Source organism: Elgaria multicarinata, chromosome 11 (assembly GCF_023053635.1).
Source record: "Elgaria multicarinata webbii isolate HBS135686 ecotype San Diego chromosome 11, rElgMul1.1.pri, whole genome shotgun sequence".
Lineage (NCBI taxonomy): Eukaryota > Metazoa > Chordata > Lepidosauria > Squamata > Anguidae > Elgaria > Elgaria multicarinata.
Genome location: NC_086181.1, coordinates 2177024 through 2201495, shown reverse-complemented (window position 1 = coordinate 2201495; position 24472 = coordinate 2177024). Strand labels below are relative to the sequence as shown.

The 24472-nt window shown below is 42.0% G+C and overlaps 1 protein-coding gene across 3 annotated transcripts in view; it reads right to left on the bottom strand.

Moving 5' to 3' along the window:
• The window catches only part of MYO1D (myosin ID), a 275272-nt gene that overhangs the window by 118886 nt on the left and 131914 nt on the right, over positions 1 to 24472 (bottom strand). For all 3 annotated transcript variants that reach the window (XM_063138455.1, XM_063138456.1, XM_063138457.1), the window contains 4 exons: positions 17383 to 17549; positions 16760 to 16967; positions 4558 to 4781; positions 4102 to 4246 (listed from right to left, as the gene is read on the bottom strand). In XM_063138455.1, coding sequence (XP_062994525.1) covers positions 4102 to 4246; positions 4558 to 4781; positions 16760 to 16967; positions 17383 to 17549 — 744 coding nt within the window. The remainder of the gene's footprint in view (positions 1 to 4101; positions 4247 to 4557; positions 4782 to 16759; positions 16968 to 17382; positions 17550 to 24472) is intronic.

Below are 24472 nucleotides of genomic sequence, written 5' to 3'. Positions count from 1 at the left end.
TCTGTTGTTTTCAGCCCAGCACTCCAGCCTATCAAGATCACTTTGAAGTTTGTTTCTGTCTTTCAGGGTATTAGCTATCCCACCCAATTTTGTGTCATCTGCAAGTTTGATAGGCGTTCCCTGCATCTCCTCGTCCAAATCATTCATACAACTGTTGAGGAGCACTGGGCCCAGGACTGAGTCCTGTGGTACCCCACTCGTTACCTCCCCAGTTTGAGAAGATTCCGTTGATAAGCACTCTTTGAGTCTGATTCTGTAGCCAACTGTGAATCCACCTAATAGTTGTTCCATGTAGCCCACTTTTAGCTAGTTTGTTAATCAGAATATCATGTGGTACTTTGTCAAAAGCTTTGCTGAAGTCAAGATATATGACATCCACAGCATTCCCACAGTCCACAAGGGAGGTTACCCAATCAAAAAATGAGATCAAATTAGTCTGACAGAATTTGTTCCTGACAATCCATGTTGGCTTCTAGTAATCACTGCATTATTTTAAAGGTGCTTACATATTGACTTCTTTATAATCTGCTCCAGAATTTCCTCAGGGATGGATGTCAGACTGACTGGTCTGCAGTTTCCAAGTTCCTCCTTTTTGCCCTTTTTGAAGATAGGAGAGGTCAGTGAAAGAAGCCACAGGGCAAAACAGAACAGGCCAGAGGCCTTTTCTCAGAGTTCCACATCATGGGTGATGAAGGGTCATCCTTAGAGAAGAACTCTCACGACCAGCAGTGAGGTGTCAGTCGAGAGAGAGGCTCACATCTTTGCGGATGTCCTGTTGCTGTGGATGTTGGAACCTGGCATGTTGTTGCTTTGCTTCACTACTCCTTCCCTTCCACTTCACTTGTGAGCTAGGGTCTATCTGCACTGCTGGCATGCAATGCAGAACATTTGAAGTCCATGACAGAGAAAAATAGATAAATGTGAGGCTCTGGCTGGCTGGCTGGCAGGCAGGCATATCTCTTAAAGACAGAGTTAGACTGAAGACACAACACATGGCTGTAGCTGAGCTCTGGGAGCTTAGCCCTGAGAGGCTGGCATGCCACATAGAGCCTTTTAAGAGCATCTCAGAGTCCACTGTTGGTGGAGCCAGAGGTGTCTGGCAGTGGAGTTTTTTAAAAAACAAGACTCACCAGATGCGACTAAGCTATAAGCTGGCACCCTACCCACGGGGTACAAGTGCACAGCCTGGCTGGACCATTGGGAGACTTTGGTAGAGGGAGAGGGAGAGAGGGAGGGAGTTTGAGGCTAGAGACTTTGGTTTGGCTGCAATGACTCAGAAAGAGACACAACAGAGGCTTCACAGATAACCCAGAGACACCTGTTGTAACTTAACCCCACGGTGCTGGCATGCAATGCAAGGCATTAGAAAGAGGGTCTCAGAGTCATGTGATTGTGTATGAAGTAGACAGGAGTTCAAAATCTGGATGTACGAAGTGGTGACAACGCACAAGCTTTGAGAAGCTAATGTACATAAGTGAGAAGTGTGAATGGGTGAAGTAGTGTCCACCGTCAACAACACTCACCCTAATGTTAGAGTAGAGAAACTTGTTACAGTCAGACACAAGTTTCAAAACAAAACAAAAGTTGAAATTTAAAAAAGCCAGCCAGCCAGCCAGCCTCAGGCCCTGTTAATAGCAGCAGTAACTTGCAGTAGAGTGAGGATACAGTCAGAAAAGATATTTGAGGGAAGAGAAGAATGTATCACACAGAGTACAGCAAAAGCTACAAAAGTAGGAGTAAGTAAAGCTAATTTCAGATACATTGAATGTCTCACTTGTTCTTTATTTCAGTGATTTTAACACTAAGATGTTATGTAGAACAGGTTTGTCTTAAATGTGTATAAAATCAGATATGTGCCCAAGGCTATGTTCGGGTGGGCACCCCCCCCCCTTGGTGCTGGACATGACTCCGGGGGCCGGACATGTTGGTGCGCACACCCCTTTGGGGGCTGTTGTCCTCCTTTTTGGTTTCCAAAATATGGTCACCCTACTCAGTGGAAGGTGTGAGAGTGTTGTTAAAAATGCCCACCTCAAGGGACAACACCAGGATGAGGTCAAGGCAAAGGAGCCCCTCTCCTCAGAACTAATTTCCCCAATAGACTTGGAAGACCGTGAGAGCAGCGGATCTTACCTGACTGCAAGCCAAGACTCTCAACCGTAAAGACACTTTGCTATAAGGAACTTTTCTGAAGTGTTTCCCTGGCTTGGTGTTTATAATTTATTTTGTGTTATGTTACAAAGTAGCTCTCGTGTGAGTGAGTAGTACTGCCTCCATCTTGAGGCAGCCAAAAAGCCAAGGTGTCTTCATCCCACATCTCCAGCAGAGATGGGAAGAAGACACAAGAATGGGACTGTGAGCAATCATGTAAGGCTAGATCAAACAATTCAGTTTCTAAGAGACCTCCTAAAATGCATTCCTCAGAGGCAAAGGTGGAGGTAAAATTGAGCAGAATATGAATACTGGATGGCAGGAGTGACAGCTGGTAATGCACCTAGTCATGCAACTGCAATGGGATCCTATTGCTGGACTCCAGCCTGGACACCTGTCTTTTAAGACAGTTGTTAGCATCCATGGTCACAGTTTGTTAAAAGAATAGAAATCATAAGACTTTTGTTTCTGGCAAGTACAGCCATCATCTCCCAAGTACCCTCTTTTGTTATGGAATGAAAAGCCAGCTCAGTCTTTCTCCCATGACAAGTAGCATTACTTCCAGTGCTTATGAGCAGTGATGTCACTGCTTTTCTCTAAATTGTATAAAAACTCTGCAGGTTTTGAGAGTCAGGTGCCCCCTCTTCCCAGAGTCATGGGGCCATGATGCTGGAATCACTAGATGCCTTACCACCACCCCAAGGGTAAGGTGCTACACACACTGATGCCAAAGTTGCTGAGTCTCTCCTCCCACAGGAAAGGCTCCTGTTCCTTCCTTCTTTCTTAACCTAAGACCACAAGTTGCAATGCTAACCAGTTCATGTCTACATGAAAAGGCTTCAGACCAGGGAAAGGTATATTGCTTTTAGAGATTCCCTCTGCTCTTTCCCCTTGTGTGCGTGTGTGTGCGCGCACACACACACTCTAAGTCTCAAGAAAACACCTTCTTACAGTCTTGAAACTACTTTTAAGCTTCTGTTTGCTCAGCGAATTCCCCCAAAACTAGCTTGTGCATTTGAATCTGTTTAAACCTCAATAAATGTGCCATTGTAGCGCTATTCTCTTCCATTGTGTGGATTTCTTTGGGTAAGAATCACCTTACTTAGCCACAGACACTCTATTGCCAATGTCTAAAGAGTCCTTATAAGCGGGTGTGTAGGTCTCAATAGAATGTGTGCAAGTTTGTAAACAGGTCTAATGAGAGCACATCACGTAACAGTTAGTGTTCAGTGATGTAACTTGACATCTTTTGAGTAATAAATAAAAGTTTCAGCAAGTGTTTGTGGTCACATGATATATGGAATTAAGCAAACAAGGGGAATTTGATGTGTCTCTTCCAATGGACCCATTGACATTGACCCAGGAAGTGAATCATTGGTATGACACTGGCAGGCATTGGCAGAAGAATAGGTGAGGTAACTTCTGAAACTGTTCGATTCAAGAGTCATACAATGCCAATGCACAATGGATATCTAGCCAGCTTTCTTTCCTTTACCTTCATCACTCAAGCAATGATGAAGGTAAAGGAAAGAAAGCTGGTAGAGCAATATTCCTGATTTTAGTGAAAATCAGGGGTGACCTTTGGAAGGAAAGTCAGGTAAGGGCAGAGCACCACTTTGTCACGATGGAAAGCCATGTACGGTGAGTTTACTAGACCTGCAGGCAGAAACCACTGTGACAAGAAAGGCTGTCTTCCAAGATAATACGGCAGAAAATCTGGAATACTTCATTACTTTTTTGATCACAGAATAAGAAGAGAGAAGTAGGACTTGAATTAGAGAGAAGTGGGATCAGGATTAGGGATCAAAAGAAAACTGGCTTGCTCTGTGAAGAGCAAAGTACTTTCAATAACTGTTAGCATGTCCCCCACTATCCACCTTTGACTCTATTATCTATCTTTGAGAAGTCACAGGATGTAATGACTGATGTTTCACATATTCTGCTATTACTTACATATGCAAGGTAGTTGCCCTGCCAGATTCTTTGGAGTCCAATATCACGACGATGCCCCTTCAGCAGCTCCACTGCTGCCACCTTTGCCCTGATCTGAGGCAGATCATTGGCTGGGATCTTCCTGATGATTTCACATGCTCTCCACCTGAAAAACAAAAACATGAAGAAGCAATCACATATCAGCCCAGCTAGGGGATTGGGATGGAGCACACTGTAACCCCATTACATGTATCCCCATGTACCCCATGCATCCATTGTCATGCATGGAATCCTATGCATATCAGGAGGCTGTACACCAACTACCTTACCACTGACACGCATGACTAGAGGGAGGCTGCCAAATCCTGAAATCATGTTTGTTATGGTAGTAACTTCATAGTACAGGAGGTGCCAGAAATGTGCTGGAGGACTGACCCAACTCCATCACCCAACACATAGCTTGCTTCAGATTCCTACCTGTGATAGATTGCCTGAAGGGCCTCTTCAAACCGCTGCAGCACTTTGGGTGGGCTGGGCCATCTCACATGCTTCCCATAATCCTTCATCGACTTCACATTGTGAAATCGCCGGGCAACCTCACGGATATAAGACTTCACTTTGTACTGACGGTAGCACTTGATGATCTTGAGGGCAGCTCGGGTCTTCTTGTAGCGGAGGCGAGCCAGTGTGCCCCTCCAAACCTACAGAAATCCCACCCACCCCAAAAAAATTAGCACAGTAGAAACAGGAAGGTAAAACGGAGAGTGGCTTCCTTCTTCCTACTAAATTTCTCATTTACTGTTACAAAAAAACCATAGGGTATATCATTTGATGGAACTTACACTCCATAATTTACTTGAGTACACATATTTTCCGGGATATCTGGGGGAGCACACACCTCATCTACCACACCAGCCTTTGCTTGTATACACACACACACACACACACACACTCACCATGGTGGGGGCAAGTATGCTTTACATTAAAGGAATGTCTAAGTTCTGTACCAAAAAACTTGATTTATGCAAACTATACAAATTATGCAAAAATAAGCATAATAATTCATTCTGCTTCACTACTCCTGGGAAAAGTCAAAAATCTTTTCAAAGCAATGGGAATCTGTCCCTTGAATGCCCTACTTAGCTCACCTGCCAATATCCCACACCCATAAATGTGGAAGCAGTGCTATTTAGACTGAGCAGACTGCCAAACTTCTCCACTGCAGGGTCAGATGCCCAATTTTCCTTGATACACTATGCAACAGTGTTAATTACATTTGGTGGAAGATTTAACAGAGACTCTTCTTATATCATCATCATCATCATCATCATCATCATCATCATCATCATCTATACAGTCCACAACTAGATTAGGAAGACACTAGAGATACTGTCAGACTTGTTGAGGAAGAGGATGACACATTAGACAGTTGTGGCCCTCTTCCTCAGTCCACACAAATGACAGGTGCACGCCACTGGATCACAGAAGAAAGCATCACCACACATAAAAGGACATTTTCAGGGGGTGAGGTTGTCCGGAAGGTAAACTGTGACTTGAGATAAACCCAGCAGTAGAACCAGTGTGCTTGCCATGAAGAAAACTTCTTGCTGTACTTTACCATCTAGTGGAAGAGCAACTTAAAAAGCGACAAAGTAGAGACATAACAGCAGCGGTAGAAATCATGCTAGTGACGAAAAGGCAAAATTCACATTTGCATTGACCTAAAGCCACTGAACCAAGCATTGAAGAATTGCCATTACCATTACCCACAATAGATGACATATTGCCAGAACTTTGAAAAGCTAGAATCTTTACAGTCTGCAATGTAAAGATTGGATTTTGACAAGTAAGACTGGATATGACTCCCAATATGCTTAGTACCTTTGCAGTAACCTTTGGTGGCTTCATATGACTTCATATGCCAGCTTCAGAAATGTTTCAGAGGAGGCTATCCCAGGCACTGGAATGGCCTCCTGGAGTAAAAATAATACCAAATGATATCTTCATGGTAGGGGAGGGATGAGATCATGCAGAAGCTGAGCAAGACCATGATAAGAAATTACAGGCCTTTCTTCAGTGATACAGAGATAAAAATATTAAACTGAAAAGGGGTCCAATGCATTATTGGGATCATCATTTTTTTGGTCAAGTTCTGTCCTCATTTGGCTACAGCTGCAGGACCATTGCAACATTTTAACAGGCAGGATATTGAATGGGGAGCTTGAAAACAGCAAACTTTTTATTTGGTGAAACAAATAAATACCAATGTTCCAGTACTGCAGTATTATCAGCCAGGACAACAACTAAAACTACAATGTAATGCATCCACGACCGTTCAATTGGTTACGCAACAGAGGACTAACAGGGTTATGCCCAGATCCAGAAAGAGCACTTAGCAGTGTTTTTTGGAGTGGAGCCATTCCATCGATACACCTGTGGCAGAGTGCTATCAGACAACAAACTGCTTAAGACAACAAGAAAAACTCTTCTGAGTGCTAACAACTTCTTGTTCTAAATCTGCAGTTGTGTTCAGCAAGGCTGAGCTTGTGGGAGTCATAAGCACAGTGCAGTAAGAACCCGTTGGCTTGGTTGGTTGGGACTATGCTGGACACATTGTGATGGATCCCTCAAAAGTGGAAGCAGTGGAGTTCTGATAGACCACAAAAAGCTTGAAAGCTGTACAGCATTTTCTTGGATTCACCAGCTATTACTGGTGGTTCATCAATGAACATCAGACTTTGTCTCCACTATCAATGGGTTCTATAGATCTGGATGTTGTAAGATGGGTTCAGAGGTGAAGTGTTTCTTGAAGCAATGGAATGCTTGTTGGGCTGCCGTATCCCAATGAAAAGGTTCACAAGACTGGAGCAAATCCATCAGAGGGGTGGCAATGTTCACAAAGTCTGATGTTCATTGATGAACCACCAGTAATAGCTGGTGAAGCCAAGAAAATGCTGTACAGCTTTCAAGCTTTTTGTGGTCTATCAGAACTCCACTGCTTCCACTTTTGAGGGATCCATCACAATCCCGGCTGCGGATTTCCAGTGCCCTGGGGTAATCACTGTCTCATGGTCAAATGCAGATTTCTAAGGTTTTGCATACAGGTTCTGGTCTCATTATAGTGCAGTCTAGATGTGGACATCATGGAGCCACCAACTGGGAGAGTAAATCAGTATATCATCCAGATAGATGAAGGCTGTGACTGTCATCCGTATTATCCACTGTCATCCGTATTGGTCAGAATCAAGTCAAGGTTAGCTTATCCTCTAGTTCCTTCCTCCACTTTCTGTTGGAGAAAGTTATCAGCCACACATGTCAGGAATTTCTTGGAAAGGCTGCTTTTGGCAGAATTCGTCTCCCAACATTTATTATTATTATTATTATTATTATTATTATTATTATTATTATTATTTGCATTTGTATACTGCCCCATAGCCAAAGCTCTCTGGAATTAAAGTTCCCCATTACTACTACGTTGTACTTCATTAAAACATTAGCACTTTCTTTCTCAAGGTAATAAAGGCAGCATACCTCGCTCTTAATTAGGCTTTGACAGCAACTATCTTCATAAATCATTTGGGGCAGCTATCATGACAGACGGCAGCTAATAAACAACAGAAGGCCAGACAGAACGCTCTGAATTATTCAGAGAAGTAATCAATAACTGTGTATCGGGAGACTGAACCCCAGATAAACTAACAGAAGATTTCTTACCTTTACTTCTAAATGAGTTAACGGAATGTGTGTTTTATTGCATCTAAGGGGGGACCCCCGTAATGGCGACAGAGAAAAGTTCCTGAAATTACTCTACTGACCTCAAGTAATACAGCAATAAGTAGTTTAATACTGCCATCTGCTGGATAAGTGGAGAATTGTTTGAAGTGTCTGAATAAGGCGAAATTTGACTTGACAATCTGGCTTGGATAAGTAAAGAACTGTTTATGCTGGAGATCAGATATTGACAGTTGTTTATTAAGAATGGATTTGAAAAGATTTTAAAAGTTTGTCAAAGAGCTTGCTGAAAAAATGTACTATGTCTGGATGCAGGGGTGCTAGACCTAAAAAAGGTACCACAGTACCACCTGCAGGAGATAGTGATAATGTTACTGAAAAATACTTTTTATTGAAAAAGAATTTTTTGGAGCAGCCAGCCAGTTCTTCAATGCAAGCGGTGGGAACAAGGATATGTTCCCTGGACTCCCCAATTTCCAATATGTCAACTACAGATCAATCCCAAAAGATAATAGATTTGCTAGGACAGAAGATGGATGGGATTGTTGATAAATTAAAATCTTTTGAGGACAGACTGGAAAAGAAGATACAAGAAGTCAAAGAAGAAGTGAAGGGGACAAAAGAAGAGCTAATGCAAGAAATCAGAAAAATGGACAGCACCTTAAGTAAAGCGATTGAAGAGGTACAGGCCGTCACAAGTACAGTGGATGCTCTGGAGACAAAGGTGGACGCAAAGCCCTTAGCCCTGGAACGTGAACAGGACTGATGGGCGTTACTTGAACTTCGATCTAAGGAACATATCCTGAGATTTAGATTGGTCCCACAAGAGATTAAAGATGGTGAGTTTAGAGCTGAGATAATAATGTGTTTATCATCGGCAATTGATGAATCGTCAGACTATGTGGAAGAGGAAATAGATAGTGTTCAGGGTGAACTCAGCATATGCAAAAACAAAAGGTTGGTCTGGGGATGTACTGGTGCACTTTGTCAGAAAGATGATCAGAGATAAAATAAATAAATAAATTTTATTTATTTATAAATAAATTTATAAATAAATAAATTTTAACTTGGTGTTTTAAATTTGTAATTTTGCATTGCTGCTGTTTTTATCTGGTTGAGCTTTTATATTGTATTTTATAGTATGGTTTTATACTGTTGTTTTATACTTTGAATGTTTTTAATTTTTGTGAATCTCCCAGAGAGCTCCGGCTATTGGGCAGTATAGAAATGCAATAAATAAGTAAATAAATAAAATCCTCCAGCTTCACTACGAGCAAAAAATGAAAATTCATGGCAAAGAGATTACCATACTGAAGGAGATTCCTATGACAATTCTACACAAGCAACATTCTTAATGAGAAGATCAGATTCAGATGGGAATTTCTGGAGGGAGTCGTCTTTACCTACAAGAGGGAGAGATTTAAGTTGAACTCCATGCAAAAAGCAAGGAATTTCATAGAAAAAATTAAAGGGGACCTGAAGCACACCAAACCAGAAGGAGAGAAAGGAGCGAGTAGAGATAAAGAAACTCTCAAATAAAAGCATAACTACAAAAAATATGACCAAAATTATGGATCATAAATTTTTAATGTGGAATATCAATGGCATAAATGTCCCCCAAAAGTGGAATAAAATTTCATCATTTAAGAAAGAGTAGCTATGATATCTTTTGTCTACAAGATACCCATATTAGGAAAAGTGATATTAACTACTTAATTAGCAAGAATTTGAGAGAGGAATTTATCTCTGCAAGTGCAAATAAGAAAAATGGTGTAGTTTTGTATGTAAAGTCACAACTTAATCCGGAATTAATACTGGGAGATGAACAGGGGTGATCTGTAGGTGTAAGAATCACTCTTGATGGAGTGCCAACGATGGTCTTGGGTGTATATGCCCCCAATGACCGCAAAGCAGAATTCTACAAAGGGCTCCTGTCCAACCTGACAGATTTACACTATGAGAGCTGGTATCTCATGGGAGATTGCAATGGAGTGTTTCTACCACATATTGACAGAACCTCAGAGAAAAAGATCAAATTAAGCCAAGGTAAACTCCCCAAAAGTTTTTTTTGACCTGATGGATAATTTGGGGCTAGTGGATGTTTGGAGATTATGAAATGGCACATTCAAGGAGTATACATTTTCCCCAGAAAGGCATAACTCTCTTTCAAGGATAGACATGATCTTGACAACTAGAGAATTCTTCACCAAAGTCAAGAAAATAGAGATTTTACCTAAATCCTTTTCAGATCATAACACTAAAAAATGGAATGCAGAAGGGAAAGAAACGCTTTCAGATGGAGACTCGACGAAATGTTATTACACAATAAAAATATGGTTGATAAAATTAAAAAGAAACTAAAAGTATATTTTGAACTGAACTTGAACAAAGGAACAAATATGAGAATGGTCTGGGATCAGAGCAAGGCATTTGTGAGGGGACAATTTATTCAACAAAACCACCAACTCAAAAAGAAAAGAGAAGAAAAGACACAGAATATACTGGAGGAGATAAAAGAAGAGAGCAAGAATTAAAGCAGGACCCGAGAAAGACGAGTATTTTGCAACAAATTAAAATGCTACAGCAACAGCTATCTATGTTAACAACAAGGGAAATGCAAACAAAGTTAAATTATGTGAAACAGAGAGAATTTGAATCAGCAAATAAACCAGGAAAATGGTTAGTGTACAGGCTGAGAAAAGAAAGGGAAAAGAAAATGATAATCAAAATAAAAGAGAGTGGAGTTGAACTTACAGAGGCCAGGGCTATCCAGAAGGCCTTTCATCAACATTATACAAGCCTCTACAAAAGACAGGAGGTCTCAAAAGATTTAATGGACAAATATTTAAAGAAACAAAATCTACCAAAAATAACGACAGAACAAAAACAAAGAATGAATGAGCCTATAACAATATGTGAAATGGTGGAGAAAATAAAAAAGATTAAACTCTTAGATGCAGAGAAAGCATTTGATGATAAACTTAACAGCAGCTTTCTGTTTTGGGGAGAACTTCATTAAATGCGTGAGATCAATTTATAACCTACAAAAAGCCCAAATAATTGTTAATGGAGACTTTACTAGTCCATGTGACATACAAAGAGGGACAAGACAGGGCTGTCCATTATCACCCTTGCTATTTATTTTGGCGTTGGAAGTTTTGAATCAAGATATAAGACAAGAGGAGCAAATCAGTGGAATAAAGATGAAAAAGAGACCTAGGCCACAGCTAGACCTAAGGTTTATCCTGGGATCATCCAGGGTTTGCTCCTGCCTGAGCACTGGATCCCCTGTGTGTCACTTAGATGAACAGGTTTGACCCCTGGATGATCCAGGGATAAACCTTAGGTCTAGCTGTGGCCCTATAAACTGAGAGCGTTTGCAGATGATTTGGTCCTTACATTGGAGGACCTTTTAATTTATTTATTTATTTATTTATTACATTTTTATACCGCCCAATAGCCGAAGCTCTCTGGGCGGTTCACAAAAATTAAAACCACAATAAAACAACCAACAGGTTAAAAGCACAATTACAAAATACAATATAAAAAGCACAACCAGGATAAAACCACACAGCAAAATTGATATAAGATTAAAATACAGAGTTAGAACAGTAAAATTTAAATTTAAGTTAAAATTAAGTGTTAAAATACTGAGAAAATAAAAAGGTCTTCAGCTGGCAACGAAAGCAGTACAGTGTAGGTGCCAGGCGGACCTCTCTGGGGAGCTCATTCCACAACAGGGGTGCCACAGCGGAGAAAGCCCTCCTTCTAGTAGCCACCTGCCTCACTTCCTTTGGCAGGGGCTCACGGAGAAGGGCCCCTGTAGATGATCTTAAGGTCTGGGCAGGTACATATGGGAGGAGGCGTTCCTTCAAATAACCTGGCCCCAAACCGTTTAGGGCTTTAAATGTCAATACCAGCACTTTGAATTGGGCCCGGACCTGGACTGGCAGCCAATGAAGCTGGAAAACGACTGGCGTAATGTGATCTCGCCGGCCAGTCCCTGTTAGTAAACGGGCTGCCCTGTTTTGTACCAGCTGAAGCTTCCAGGCTGTTTTCAAAGGCAGCCCCAAGCGAGAGGTTATCAGAGCATGGATAACTGTAGCTAGGCTATCTCTGTCCAGATAAGGGTGTAGTTGGTATATCAGCCTAAGCTGATAAAAGGTGCTCTTTGCCACCGAGTTCACCTGTGCCTCAAGTGACAGTTCTGGATCCAAGAGCACCCCCAAACTACAGACCCAATCCTTTAGGGAGAGTGCAACCCCGTCCAGGACAGGGCAAACATCACCTCGCCGGACAGATGAACCACCCGCTAACAGTACCTACTTCTTGTCTGGATTGAGTCTCAGTTTGTTAGCCCTCATCCAGTCCATTACCGTGCCCAGGCACTGGTTCAGAACAGTCACTGCCTCACCTGGGTTTGATGAAAAGGAAAGGTAGAGCTGGGTATCATCTGCATATTGATGACACCTCAGTCCACATCTCCGGATAACCTCCCCCAGCGACTTCATGTATATGTTAAACAGCATAGGGGATAAGATAGAGCCCTGTGGAACCCCATGGCTTAGGAGCCACGGCACAGAGCAATAATCCTCCAGCACCACCTTCTGGAATTGGCCATCCAAGTAGGAGCGGAACCACTGCAACGCAGTACCTCCAACTCCCAGCTCAGACAACCTATCCAGAAGGATACCATGGTCAATGGTATCGAAGGCCGCTGAGAGGTCCAGGAGAACCAACAGGGTCGCACTCCCCTTGTCTCTCTCCCGACAGAGGTCATCCCACAGGGTGACCAAGGCAGTTTCCGTTCCAAAACCAGGCCTGAAACCCAATTGAAATGGATCTAGGTAATCCGTTTCATTCAAGAGTGCCTGGAGTTGTCGTGCAACTACCCGCTCAAGCACCTTGCCCAGGAAAGGGATATTAGCCACCGGCCTGTAGTTGTTAACATCGTCCGGGTCCAGATTAGGCTTCTTCAGGAGTGGTCTAATTACCGCCTCTTTTAAAGAGGCCGGCACCACTCCCTCTCTCAAGGAGGCATTTACAACCTCCTGGACCCAGCTGGCGATCCCCTCCTTATTTGATGTAATGAGCCACAAAGGGCAAGGGACAAGCACACACAGGTGGTCGACCGGACTTGGCCAAGCACCTTGTCCACATCCTCGGGCCTTTAAAAAGAACTGAGACCTTGATGAGCAAGTTGAGAGAGTTTGGAATAGTAGCGGGCTTCAAGTTCAATAAGCAGAAAACAAAAATATTAACTAAGAACATGAAACCACAAGAACAAAGAAAACTGACAGGGAATACAGGTTTTAAAATTGAGAAGAAGGTAAATTATTTGGGAGTTGTTTTGACAAATATGAATTGTATGTTATTCCACAATAATTATGTTAAAGTCTGGAATGACATTAAAAATGACCTAGCAAGATGGGATAAGGTTCGATTGTCTCTTTTGGGAAAAATTGCCATGATAAAAACGAATGTACTGCCAAGAATGTTATTTTTATTCCAAACAGTGCCTATTGCAATAAGGGAGGCACCATTCAAGCAATGGCAGAGGGATATATCTAGATTCATATGGCAAGGAAAAAAGCCAAGAGTTAAACTTAAAATGTTACAGGATGCCAAAGAAAGAGGAGGTCTGCGATTACCAGATCTGAAACTGTATTTCTCTGCCTGTTGCTTGGTTTAGATGAAAGAATGGGTTCTGTTGGAGAATAGATAACTATTGGGGCTCGAAGGCCATGAATTAAGGTTTGGGTGGCATGGGTACTTGTGGTACGAGAAAACTAAGGTCAAGGTGGATTTTAATAATCACTTTGTCAGACATACAATTTTAAGACTACAGAATAATATAACTCAAGACTCAGCCAGAAAACACCAATGTGGGTGTCTGTCCAGGAGGCCTTTCATAGAAAAGAATTATCTAGTAGGACTGTGATCCGCTTCTCTTCAGTTCAGAGAAGCAGAAGCGGATCAGGGTGCTTCACCTCCGTTACAGGCGGAGGAGAAGCGGATCAGGTGGCTAGCGAAGCATGGCAAAGAGAAGCGACTGAAAGCAATAATTCGCTTTTATGAGGAGCGCTCCGTCCGCCATTTTGAATATTTTCCCCATAGGATTGCATCGCGGAAAAGATTAGCGAATAACTTTTTTGTTTTTCAAGCTACTTCCTTGAAACGCGCTGTGCTTAGAGGGTGGTGGGTCTGGGTCATTTGTTCCTATTTTCAGCACTTTGCGTGCTGGGATTTGCTTGCTATAATTTTCTTTAAAAATAGGGTAAAAAAAGCGGGAGGGGTACCTTCTTTTGAAGTGCTGAGAGGCAGATCCAACTCCCAATTGTGATCACCTGATGAAGCATCCTCCAATCCCAAAGTTGGATAAGCAAAACAGGATACTTAGTAACTAGGGATACTGGGAAACTTTTCTTTCTCAGTCTCTGAACGGACTTTTCCCAGTGTTTTTTTGAAACAGTAGCCCCACCAAACACACAAACACAACCTGAAATCATATACTAAGCAAATAAATAACAGATAGGAAACACAGCACTGCTACCCACCCTAACCTTGGTGAACAACTGAATAGATGTGGTGCAAGGGAATGAGGTCCCCTAGGGCATGTGGACATGCCCAGTGCACTCCTGTCCTTGGAGGGTAATCAGAACTCTCCAAAGGTTAACCAGTGGAAACTACCTAATGCCTGTCAAGAGTTGAAGTGTAAGGTAGCTTCTGAAAGACTGGTTTCTAGACAGGGCCAGTCAAATGGGCACAGTTCCCCCTCCCCCTGGGCACGTCCACTTTCCTCTTACTAGTAAAAGACAGACATAGCCTTTAAAAAAAAAGTCTTGTTGTTGTTGTGATTCAGCAACACTGCTGCTTTTAATTCCACCCCTCCTTTATTTATTTATTTATTTATTTATTAATAGCGGAACAACGGACTGGTTTAAGATTGGGAAAGGAGTATCGCAGGGTTGTATACTCTCACCTTACCTATTCAACTTGTATGCAGAACACATCATGCGATGTGCTGGGCTTGACGAATCCAAGGCTGGAGTTAAAATCGCAGGAAGAAACATTAACAATCTCAGATATGCAGATGACACCACTTTGATGGCTGAAAGCAAGGAGGAGCTGAGGAGCGTTATGACAAAGGTGAAAGAAGAAAGTGCAAAAGCTGGGTTGCAGTTAAAACCTCAAAAAAACCAAGATTATGGCAACCAGCTTGATTGGTAACTGGCAAATAGAGGGAGAAAACGTGGAGGCAGTGACAGACTTTGTATTTCTGGGCGCAAAGATTACTGCAGACGCTGACTGCAGCCAGGAAATCAGAAGATGTTTACTTCTTGGGAGGAGAGCAATGACAAATCTTGATGAAATAGTTAAGAGCAGAGACACCACACTGACAACAAAGGTCCGCATAGTTAAAGCAATGGTATTCCCCGTAGTAACCTATGGCTGCGAGAGCTGGACCATAAGGAAAGCTGAGCGAAGGAAGATAGATGCTTTTGAACTGTGGTGTTGGAGGAAAATTCTGAGAGTGCCTTGGACTGCAAGAAGATCAAACCAGTCCATACTCCAGGAAATAAAGCCAGACTGCTCACTTGAGGGAATGGTATTAAAGGCAAAACTGAAGTACTTTGGCCACATAATGAGAAGACAGGATACCCTGGGGAAGAGGCTGATGCTAGGGAAAGTGGAAGGCAAAAGGAAGAGGGGCCGACCAAGGGCAAGATGGATGGATGATATTCGGGAGGTGACAGACTTGACCTTGGGGGAGCTAGGGGTGGCGACGGCGGACAGAAAGCTCTGGCGTGGGCTGGTCCATGAAGTCACGAAGAGTCGGAAACGACTGAACGAATAAACAACAAAATGGCATTGCAAAAGTTATCACACTTTCTTAGAACTCCTTTTATGTTTACTTAATGCCCACACTAAAAAACCCAATATCGTAGCACTACATGAAAGAATAATTTCCTATTTCCTCCTGATAGCAACAATAAATGTGACAAGCTACTGCAAGAGCAACTATTTTAGGTACTGTTTAGGATTTGGGACATTGCAACAACATGAAAAGCAAGTAGCAAAAGAAATAAATTTATCAGGGATTTTTCCTGGCTGTCACACAGAGAGGATCGACACACAAGCTAATAAACTGGAGAAACAAGTGCCCATGTTTTCCTACCATTAATTTGTACAAAACAGAATGCACATTTTTTGTAGTCTTCGACTGCAAGGAACACTGGCAATATTATCTCTTATTCTGAAAACATTTACTATTTTATATTTTGTTATATTCACACCACAGAAGGTTTATTTAAACCCTTTTAAACAACCCCACCACCACCAGTTCGCATGTTTTCTACTAACATCTTTGGCTAACACCTTTGGAAGAGGTAGAAAACTGGATTTATAAGAGCACAATCCTATCCACGTTTCAACAGAAAAAGTTCTACAACTCCCAGCATAGCTGGCTGAGGAATGCTAGGAATTACAAGTTTTTTTTCTGTCTAAATGTGCTTAGGTTGTGCCCCAAGTTATACAGTTCATGTTTTCAAGAGGACACAAGTTTCTAGCCCTCATCCCAAACAGCTTCTATGTACTCTACCACTACTTGTTCCAGTCTCACCCTCGCCCCCATTCATGACCTTCTTCCCTATCCATTCTTCTTATACCACCAGCAGCTTACTACTTAAATTAGAAAAAAGCTTCAATAATCAGTTTAAAGAAATAACATTAACAATATATTTTAAGCGCCCAGTTTCCTTGTGCTCAATTTGGATTTATATGGACAAAGACTTGTGGAGGAAATAAATTTACAACCACATATTCAATATACAGATTAAGCTAAACATGCACTGGAAATTTGTTACAGGCTATTCCACCCCCTTTTCATGAGCCTGTAGGGTTAGAGCTGGGCTATTTTTAGGTAGCTTTTATTACTGCCTCTCACCTTCTGTAGAAAGAGAACCACCCATGCAAGCATCTTGGTATGTAGTTCTTCCAATGTAAAGAGTGTCCGTGGTGTGCGGATGAAAATCTTGGTCTTCCCGTAAGCCACATCGTGTTGGAAACCACAGTGCTCAATCAGTTTCTTTACAGCCTCTTTGTCTGATGCAAGTTTGTGATTTGGCCAAGTAAATTCAGGGATTATTTTGTACCTGTGTTGATACATTTTTTTAAAGCGTTATTGGTTGCATTTGCTGCCTTTGCCCACCCCCAGGCTCATCAGTATTGTGATAAAACAGTACACTAAGGCCTTAGCTAGACCTAAGGTTTATCCCAGGATCATCCCGGGGTCATATCCGTTTATGTAAATGACACACAGGATATCCCGGGAGCAGGGAGGGACGACCCCGGGACAAACCTTAGGTCTAGCTAAGGCCTAGGTCAACAAAGAGGAGTAAAAATGGCTATATAATGGACCTGCTGCCGCTATTCTCATTAACAATGCCAACAGATATCCCTACATAAGTTACTTTAAGCAGAGACATCTATGATCTGTACTGTGACAGTTTTATCTTTATTTGAGATGTCCACAAGCATCTGAAGTTTGGCAAGTTTATCTTTTGTTACCTGTGAAGGAATTTCTCATATGTTTGGCGATAGGCAAATCCTGCCCGTCGAACCCTCACATTCTCCAGGAGCCCGAGATATTCCACCTGATGCCTGCAACGTTCTTCATCAAATAGCTGTGGTGACTTCTTGTCATTGGGCTTAATGCAACGGACATAGTATGGTTCCTAAAAGAATGCAATGAAGAATGCAACAATTTTACTAAGAGCTAAAGTGCAAGGTCAGGAGAGATATTGTTTTACATCATCGTCATATGTTTATTGCTTTTAAGCATAGGCCATTGCAGAAAACCAAAACACAAATACATCCATCAGGGTAAATACGAATAGGAACAGAATTGGGATGGGGAGATCACACATTTTGTTTAAAATCATTCACATTTAAAATACACCCTAATATCTTTGCATTTTGGATACACCTTGAATGTTGCATAAATTGCTCACAAAGTCTAACAGTGAAATCACTGCTGATACAAATATTGAAGTAGGAATCAAATAAAATTACTCTTGCAATATAAAAACATTTGAGTTTAAAATCGACCCAACAACAACAATTTTATTGCAGTCAATAGACCATTCCAGCAAAAGTTATATAAAAAAGGACTAAGCGTACATCTAGCTATTAAAAAGACAAGTAAACATTTGAGTTTAAAATAGAGCTTTAAACTTACTAAAGGTCCTCACAAAGATAGCCCCGTCAGATCGTTGAATCTCCCTTGCAGTCAACTGCCATCTCATTCAAAGTTCTCGCTCTAATTTTCTTTGCTGTGGTCACACACAATGTGACTTGATAAGACATGTACTCCTGCTCATCAGATAACAGGTGGGTTATAATATTCTGAACTAGCCCCTGTGACACAAGGGACATGTCTACACCTGAGGGAGGATCACGGACTTATCTGCTTCCATGATCCTCCCCCAGCATCTAGACAGATCATAGAATCATAGAATAGCAGAGTTGGAAGGGGCCTACAAGGCCATCGAGTCCAACCCCCTGCTCAATGCAGGAATCCACCCTAAGGCATCCCTGACAGATGGTTCTCCAGCTGCCTCTTGAAGGCCTCTAGTGTGGGAGAGCCCACAACCTCCCTAGGTAACTGATTCCATTGTCGTACTGCTCTAACAGTCAGGAAGTTTTTCCTGATGTCCAGCCGGAATCGGGGTTCCTTTAACTTGAGCCCGTTATTCCGTGTCCTGCACTCTGGAAGGATCGAGAAGAGATCCTGGCCCTCCTCTGTGTGATAACCTTTTAAGCATTTGAAGAGTGCTATCATGTCTCCCCTCAATCTTCTCTTCTCCAGGCTAATGACGTCCCGGAAGTAAGGAGGGACGTCACAGTTACCATTTTTAAAAAATTGTTTTTTACAGAAGAGAAGCTGTATGCGTGACAAAAAGGTAAAAACCACATGCTCACCCACTCCACCATCCCAGGGATGGTGAAATTGCTGGCCCCCCCACCCACATGGGTATGGAGCCACCCTGCATGAGTCTGTGTCCGTTTCAGGCCAAGGGACTGCACGGCACACCAGTCACGGTCCTTGGGATGGTCCCAAGACCGCGGGAAAGATCAGGATAACTGGGCAACCAGTTATCCCGTGAAAATGGAGGGGTGTTCCCTGCCTGTCCCCAGGATCCCCCATGCACAAGGACAATCCAGGAATGACCCTGGGGGGAAAAACTGGTGTAGACATGCCCAAGGTGAGACAAAAAATGCTCTCTAGCACAAACATACAATGGACAGCACAATATATAGTGTATTAGGTCCTCTACACAACCATTTCCACAGGTACAGAATATGTGATTTACAGGAATGTGAAAATACCTCCTATCTAAACATGGAGATGACATCTGTTGAAATCTTAATTCTGTAAAGTCCTTCCTCAGGAGAGGATTGGTAACTGTTGTTAGATACCTTGAAAATTGATAGCCATTTTAATGACAGCAAACCAAAGTAAAGGGCTATTATTATTAATAGTCTCCCTATCCAGGGATAAATGGAATTTCTCCATTTCCTGGTTAAAGTTGGACTGAAAGCTGAGCATAGCTGCACACTCTATGGGGATCGACTATAGGTTCATTCTTTGGGAGTATGCTATGACTGTAGACCTGTCACCAATCATTTAACAATTGTTAGGAAGCAGGACAGAAGATTGCATGCTCCAGCCCCCTTAGCCCCTTCCATCTTATGAAAATCCCCCATTCATCTTAATCATGGTTAAGGCTAACCAGTGCCTTTTGCCCACACATATACCCCCTTTGCACCCCATTCACAGTGTGAGCTATCTAACCAAGAATTTGAAGCTGATTAAGACATTAAGGCCAGTACCAATATGTGTCAAAAATGGTTAAGACCACTGGGTGAAAATCATGCCAAGGGAGGAACAAGGGGAAGGGGTTCATGATCATGCAAGCTGTTGCCAATCAATTTAGCATGGATAAGGGATCGGGACAGGTTTGCACACTGGCCTTGAAAAATAGTTTCACAGTAAATGACATCTTCCTATTAAAAGTGGAATGAAACCTGTGTACAAATAATTGTTGAACTTGGTTTTATCAATTATTTTATTTCCGCATGGATTAATTAATTAATTAATTAAGAATTTATATCCTGCTCTTCAATCCTAAAAGGCCTCCCAGTATGGTTAAGAATCAAAATGAACAATTGATAACATCATATTAAAACAGTAAACACAGAATATTAGCAAAATAAACCACTTAAAAAAACCCTGAACCATCAAGATAAAACAACATCAGGACAGACGTGGCCAAATAAAAAAAGTCTTCATCAAATGTCAAAAAGATACGAGTTGGGGCTGGGTGAGCCGCTCAGGACAGATGGGGTTCGAAAGATGGGGCTCCACTAAAGAGACCCTATATCAATTCACCACCAGCCTTAAATGGCGTTGGGACCCAAAAAGGGCCTCTAAAGATTATCTCAAGGTTGGGCAGGCTTTGTAGTCCTTGTAAAGCACCCTGACAGTAGACTAACAAGAGCTAGCTAAGGAGTTATTAATGGGTGGGTCCAGGGAGTGATAAATACATGCTTGCATGAAGGTTCCTGCTGTCGTTAAGGGGGCACTAGTGTGACCACCCCTGCTGAAACTCAGTCTGGATCCAATCATATTTGATAATGCTGCCCAGTTGCAAATACCCTTTTCTTAGGGAAGGTACTGGAGAAGTTTGTGGCACAGTTCCCCTCAGTGGCGCAGAGTAGGGCTGTGCATAGCATTCAGATCCAAATCTTGAATCTGAGACAAATCACGGTGATTTGGAGGGCTTTGAAACACACCTTCTCAAATCACTCTTTTTTTTTTAAGTGGCTGCTTTTCCTTGAAAAATCACATTTTTAGCAGTGGATTACAGTAAAACCACTACACAGATGTGTCTTAAATTTGGCACACATGAGCAGCTCCAGGGTATCTGCAAGGTAACCAACTTTCATGTTTCTATCTTGAAAAATAAAAAAGTTATAGGTGTTTAATTTTGCCAATGCAAGTCTATGGGAAAATGAAAAATCTGAATAATTTCAACATCTGAATATCGATTCAGATTCGGATCTGAGGTGAGGTGGCCTAGGTCTGAATCTATCAAAATAAAATCAAACTCAATTTGGAAGGTCTGAATCAGGATCCAAAGCGAATCAGGGGGTCCGTACACAGCCCTAGCATTGAGCACTTTTATCCGCTTGGGCTAGTACATAAATTATATATAGACATAGACTAGCTCGTCTGAAACACTGCAATGTTTTCTACTTTAGGCTGCCTTTGAAAATGTTCTGTAAACTTCTCGCTTGTCCAAAACAGGGCAGCAAGATTGTTAATAGGGATTGGCTGATATTCTATTACACCAGTATTTTATGATATTATATTACACCAGTCCTTTTCCAGCTTCATTGGCTGCCAGTCCAGGTCCAGGCCCAATTCAAAGTGCTGGTATTGACATTTAAAGCCCTAAACGGTTTGGGGCCAGGTTATCTGAAGGAACACCTCCTCCCATATGTACCTACCCGGACCTTAAGATCATCCACAGGGGCCCTTCTCCGTGAGCCCCTGCCAAAGGAAGTGAGGCAGGTGGCTACCAGGAGGAGGGCTTTTTCCGCTGTGGCACCCCGGTTGTGGAACGAGCTCCCCAGAGAGGTCCGCCTGGCGCCTACACTGTACTGCTTTCGTCGCCAGCTGAAGACCTTTTTATTCACTCAGTATTTTAACACTTAATTTTAACTTAAATTTAAATTTTACTGTTTTAACTCTGTATTTTAATCTTATAATCAACTTTGCTGTGTGGTTTTATCCTGGTTGTGCTTTTTATACTGTATTTTGTAATTGTGTTTTTAACCTGTTGGATTTTTTTTGTGGTTTTAATTTTTGTGAACCGCCCAGAGAGCTTCGGCTATTGGGCGGTATAAAAATGTAATAAATAAATAAATAAATAAATAAATGATCTGCACTGGCTTTCAGTCCTTTTCTGGGCCCATTCAAACTATGGGTGTTAACCTTCAAAGCCCTAAATGGTTTGGGGGTCAGGTTACCAGAAGGATAGACACTTCCCATATATACCTGCCTGGACATGAAGATATGTTTCAGAGGGCTGTCTCTCGGTACCCCCATGAAATGAGGTGAGTTGCTATTAAGGAGGGCCTTTTTAATGATGATTGTGAAATGACATCCCCAGAGAGGCTCACCTGGCTCCAATGTTATAGTCTTTTCAAAGCCAGGTAAAGACCTTTTTATCTTTCCAGGCTTTTTAATCCTTCAATATTAAGTACTCTGTTTTTACAGTGCATTTTTATTCTGGTTTTATTCAGTTTTAAAACTGTTCTGGGTTTTATATTATGTTTATTCTGTGTTTGTATTTTATGGTTTTAAAATTAAGTTTTTCTGAACTTCAGAGAGCTTCAGCTATCAGGCAGTATATAAATGAAATGAATAAATAAATAAGAATGTTTTGCTGCCCAAAGCACTGTTTATTAACCAACTGGAATATTTATAGAAGTTCCATAATGTTACAGTGTTAGAGGCTTCACTGCCACAAATGCACTACAATATTGATGTTTCCTGCTCCCATTCTCTAGCCAGAGAACTTCATATACTAAGAATATCAAAGTCCTGGTTTGGACTCAAATATAGCACTGAATAACATTTTGTTTCATTTTCTCAGGTTGGCCAGTCACACTATTAGAGTAAGAACGGACTGTTTGGAGTGATGCTTGGCAGATGCTATGTGTGCAATGGGTAAATTGCTTTCCTTTCTGTCTCCAAGACCTGGGCCGGATCTACACTAGTCTTAAAACGTTGCTAGTGTCCCTTTCTAACGTGGTTCTCTGTATCGGTTCTCTGTATCACAGGGCACACTAGCATTACTTACATTTAGTTGCAACGGTACTTCTGGGCACACTGTTCAATCCTTTCCATTCTTCCTCTTATCTGAGAGTAAGCAGAGCTGCTCGGTTTGCTCCGCCCACTTCCTGCCTCGTTCCTAGCCAGCAATAGTCATAAGCACACACAAACTCCCTCCCAAAACTTCTCAATACAAGTCCTAGGGAATAGCCTGAATGCATAGGAGCCAGCCACTTTGCTGAAGCTAAGATGGGCTGGGTCTGGTCAGGGTTTGGATGGGTGACCGAACTGAAAAGTTTTAGCAGCAGCCCCAGCTGTTGAGATTATTTCAAACACACCATTTAAGCCCCGCTGGTCATGAGTTTTGGACTGGGAGCAGAGACCCTTGTTAATTTTCCTGCACGGAGCTATAGCGATCCTTTGAGTGCTCCTCAGCTCCTTTGCAAAGAGGGGGGAAATGTTTTTAAAAAAATAAAAAATCAACCAATGACCCAATTCGATTCAAATTTGGTATTTGAATTACTGTTCCAATTTTGGTGTCTTCATCTATAAAGCTTATGCAGATGTAAGCATTTGTTTAAAATCCTGCTCCTGCGCCCACAGCAGCGGCTCGGGCGAATCTTTTGCAAAAGGAGCACAATTAAGGCAGGATGCATGGGAGTACTTCACAATCGAAGCAGATTCTAAGGTGGAAAACTTCTGAGTCCTTTGCATGCAATTGTCAGTGATTGCACAGTATAACGCTGGTGTGATTTATCTGCTGTAGCAGATAAGATAGCAAACGGGGCGAAGGAAGGAGAACAGGAAGTGGGTGGAGCAAACCCAGCAGCTCTGCTACTCTCATTGAAGAGGAAGAGGGAAATTACCGGTAGAATGAGGCACATCAATCAATAGCCGCGCTGCAACTAAGAAATAGAACCAGTAAGTACAACTGATTTACAGTGTTGGAGACCCAGGGTCACGTGACACTGTGCGTCACAGTAACCCATTCAAAATGTTAGAATAACATCAGTGTAGATTCCCACCTGATACAAAACATTGGACAGAACACATGCCCCATTTATTAGGGAACTTACAGTAGGGCCTGTATCACTATAATAGTCAAGTTCCAAAGAATGGTATAATCCAGTTGTTCCCAAAGTGGGCGGTACCACCCCCTTGCTGGCGCTGGGATTGCATAGGGGGGGTTAAGAGGCAAGGGGGCAGCAGGGGGCGCTAAGAGGCAAAGGGGCGGCAGGGGGCGCTCAAGGTGGTCTTTTTCGTACCAGGAGCTTTGGTTACTGAAGGAAATTTCTGATCGCTCTCCTGCACTATAGAGAGTGGTTCAGAAGCTCCTGGTTGCATTTCCAACATCATATTCGGTGGAATGTGGTTTTAGTGTGGTCTGCCTACTTCTCTCCAAGCAAAGAAATCAACTCCAGATTACTAAACATGGTGATTTAAGACTCATGTTAAGTGACTTTAAACCAGACGTTGGGAAACTGGTATCACTTCATCAAGCCCATCCATCACATTAAGAATTTACAGAATAGTGAGGTACTCTACCCTAGTTACTAAATGTGATATCTAATATTCTTGCTAAATGACTATCAGACTTTGAAAAGATGGTATCACTGGATCAAGTTCATTAATTATGTTTAATTGAATAAACAAAAAATGTAATTGGATTTTGAATAAATATTCAATTAATAGTTACTGTTTTGAATTTTATTGTTATTATCTTCCTTAGTGGGTCATTGAAAACTGCTGTTCTGA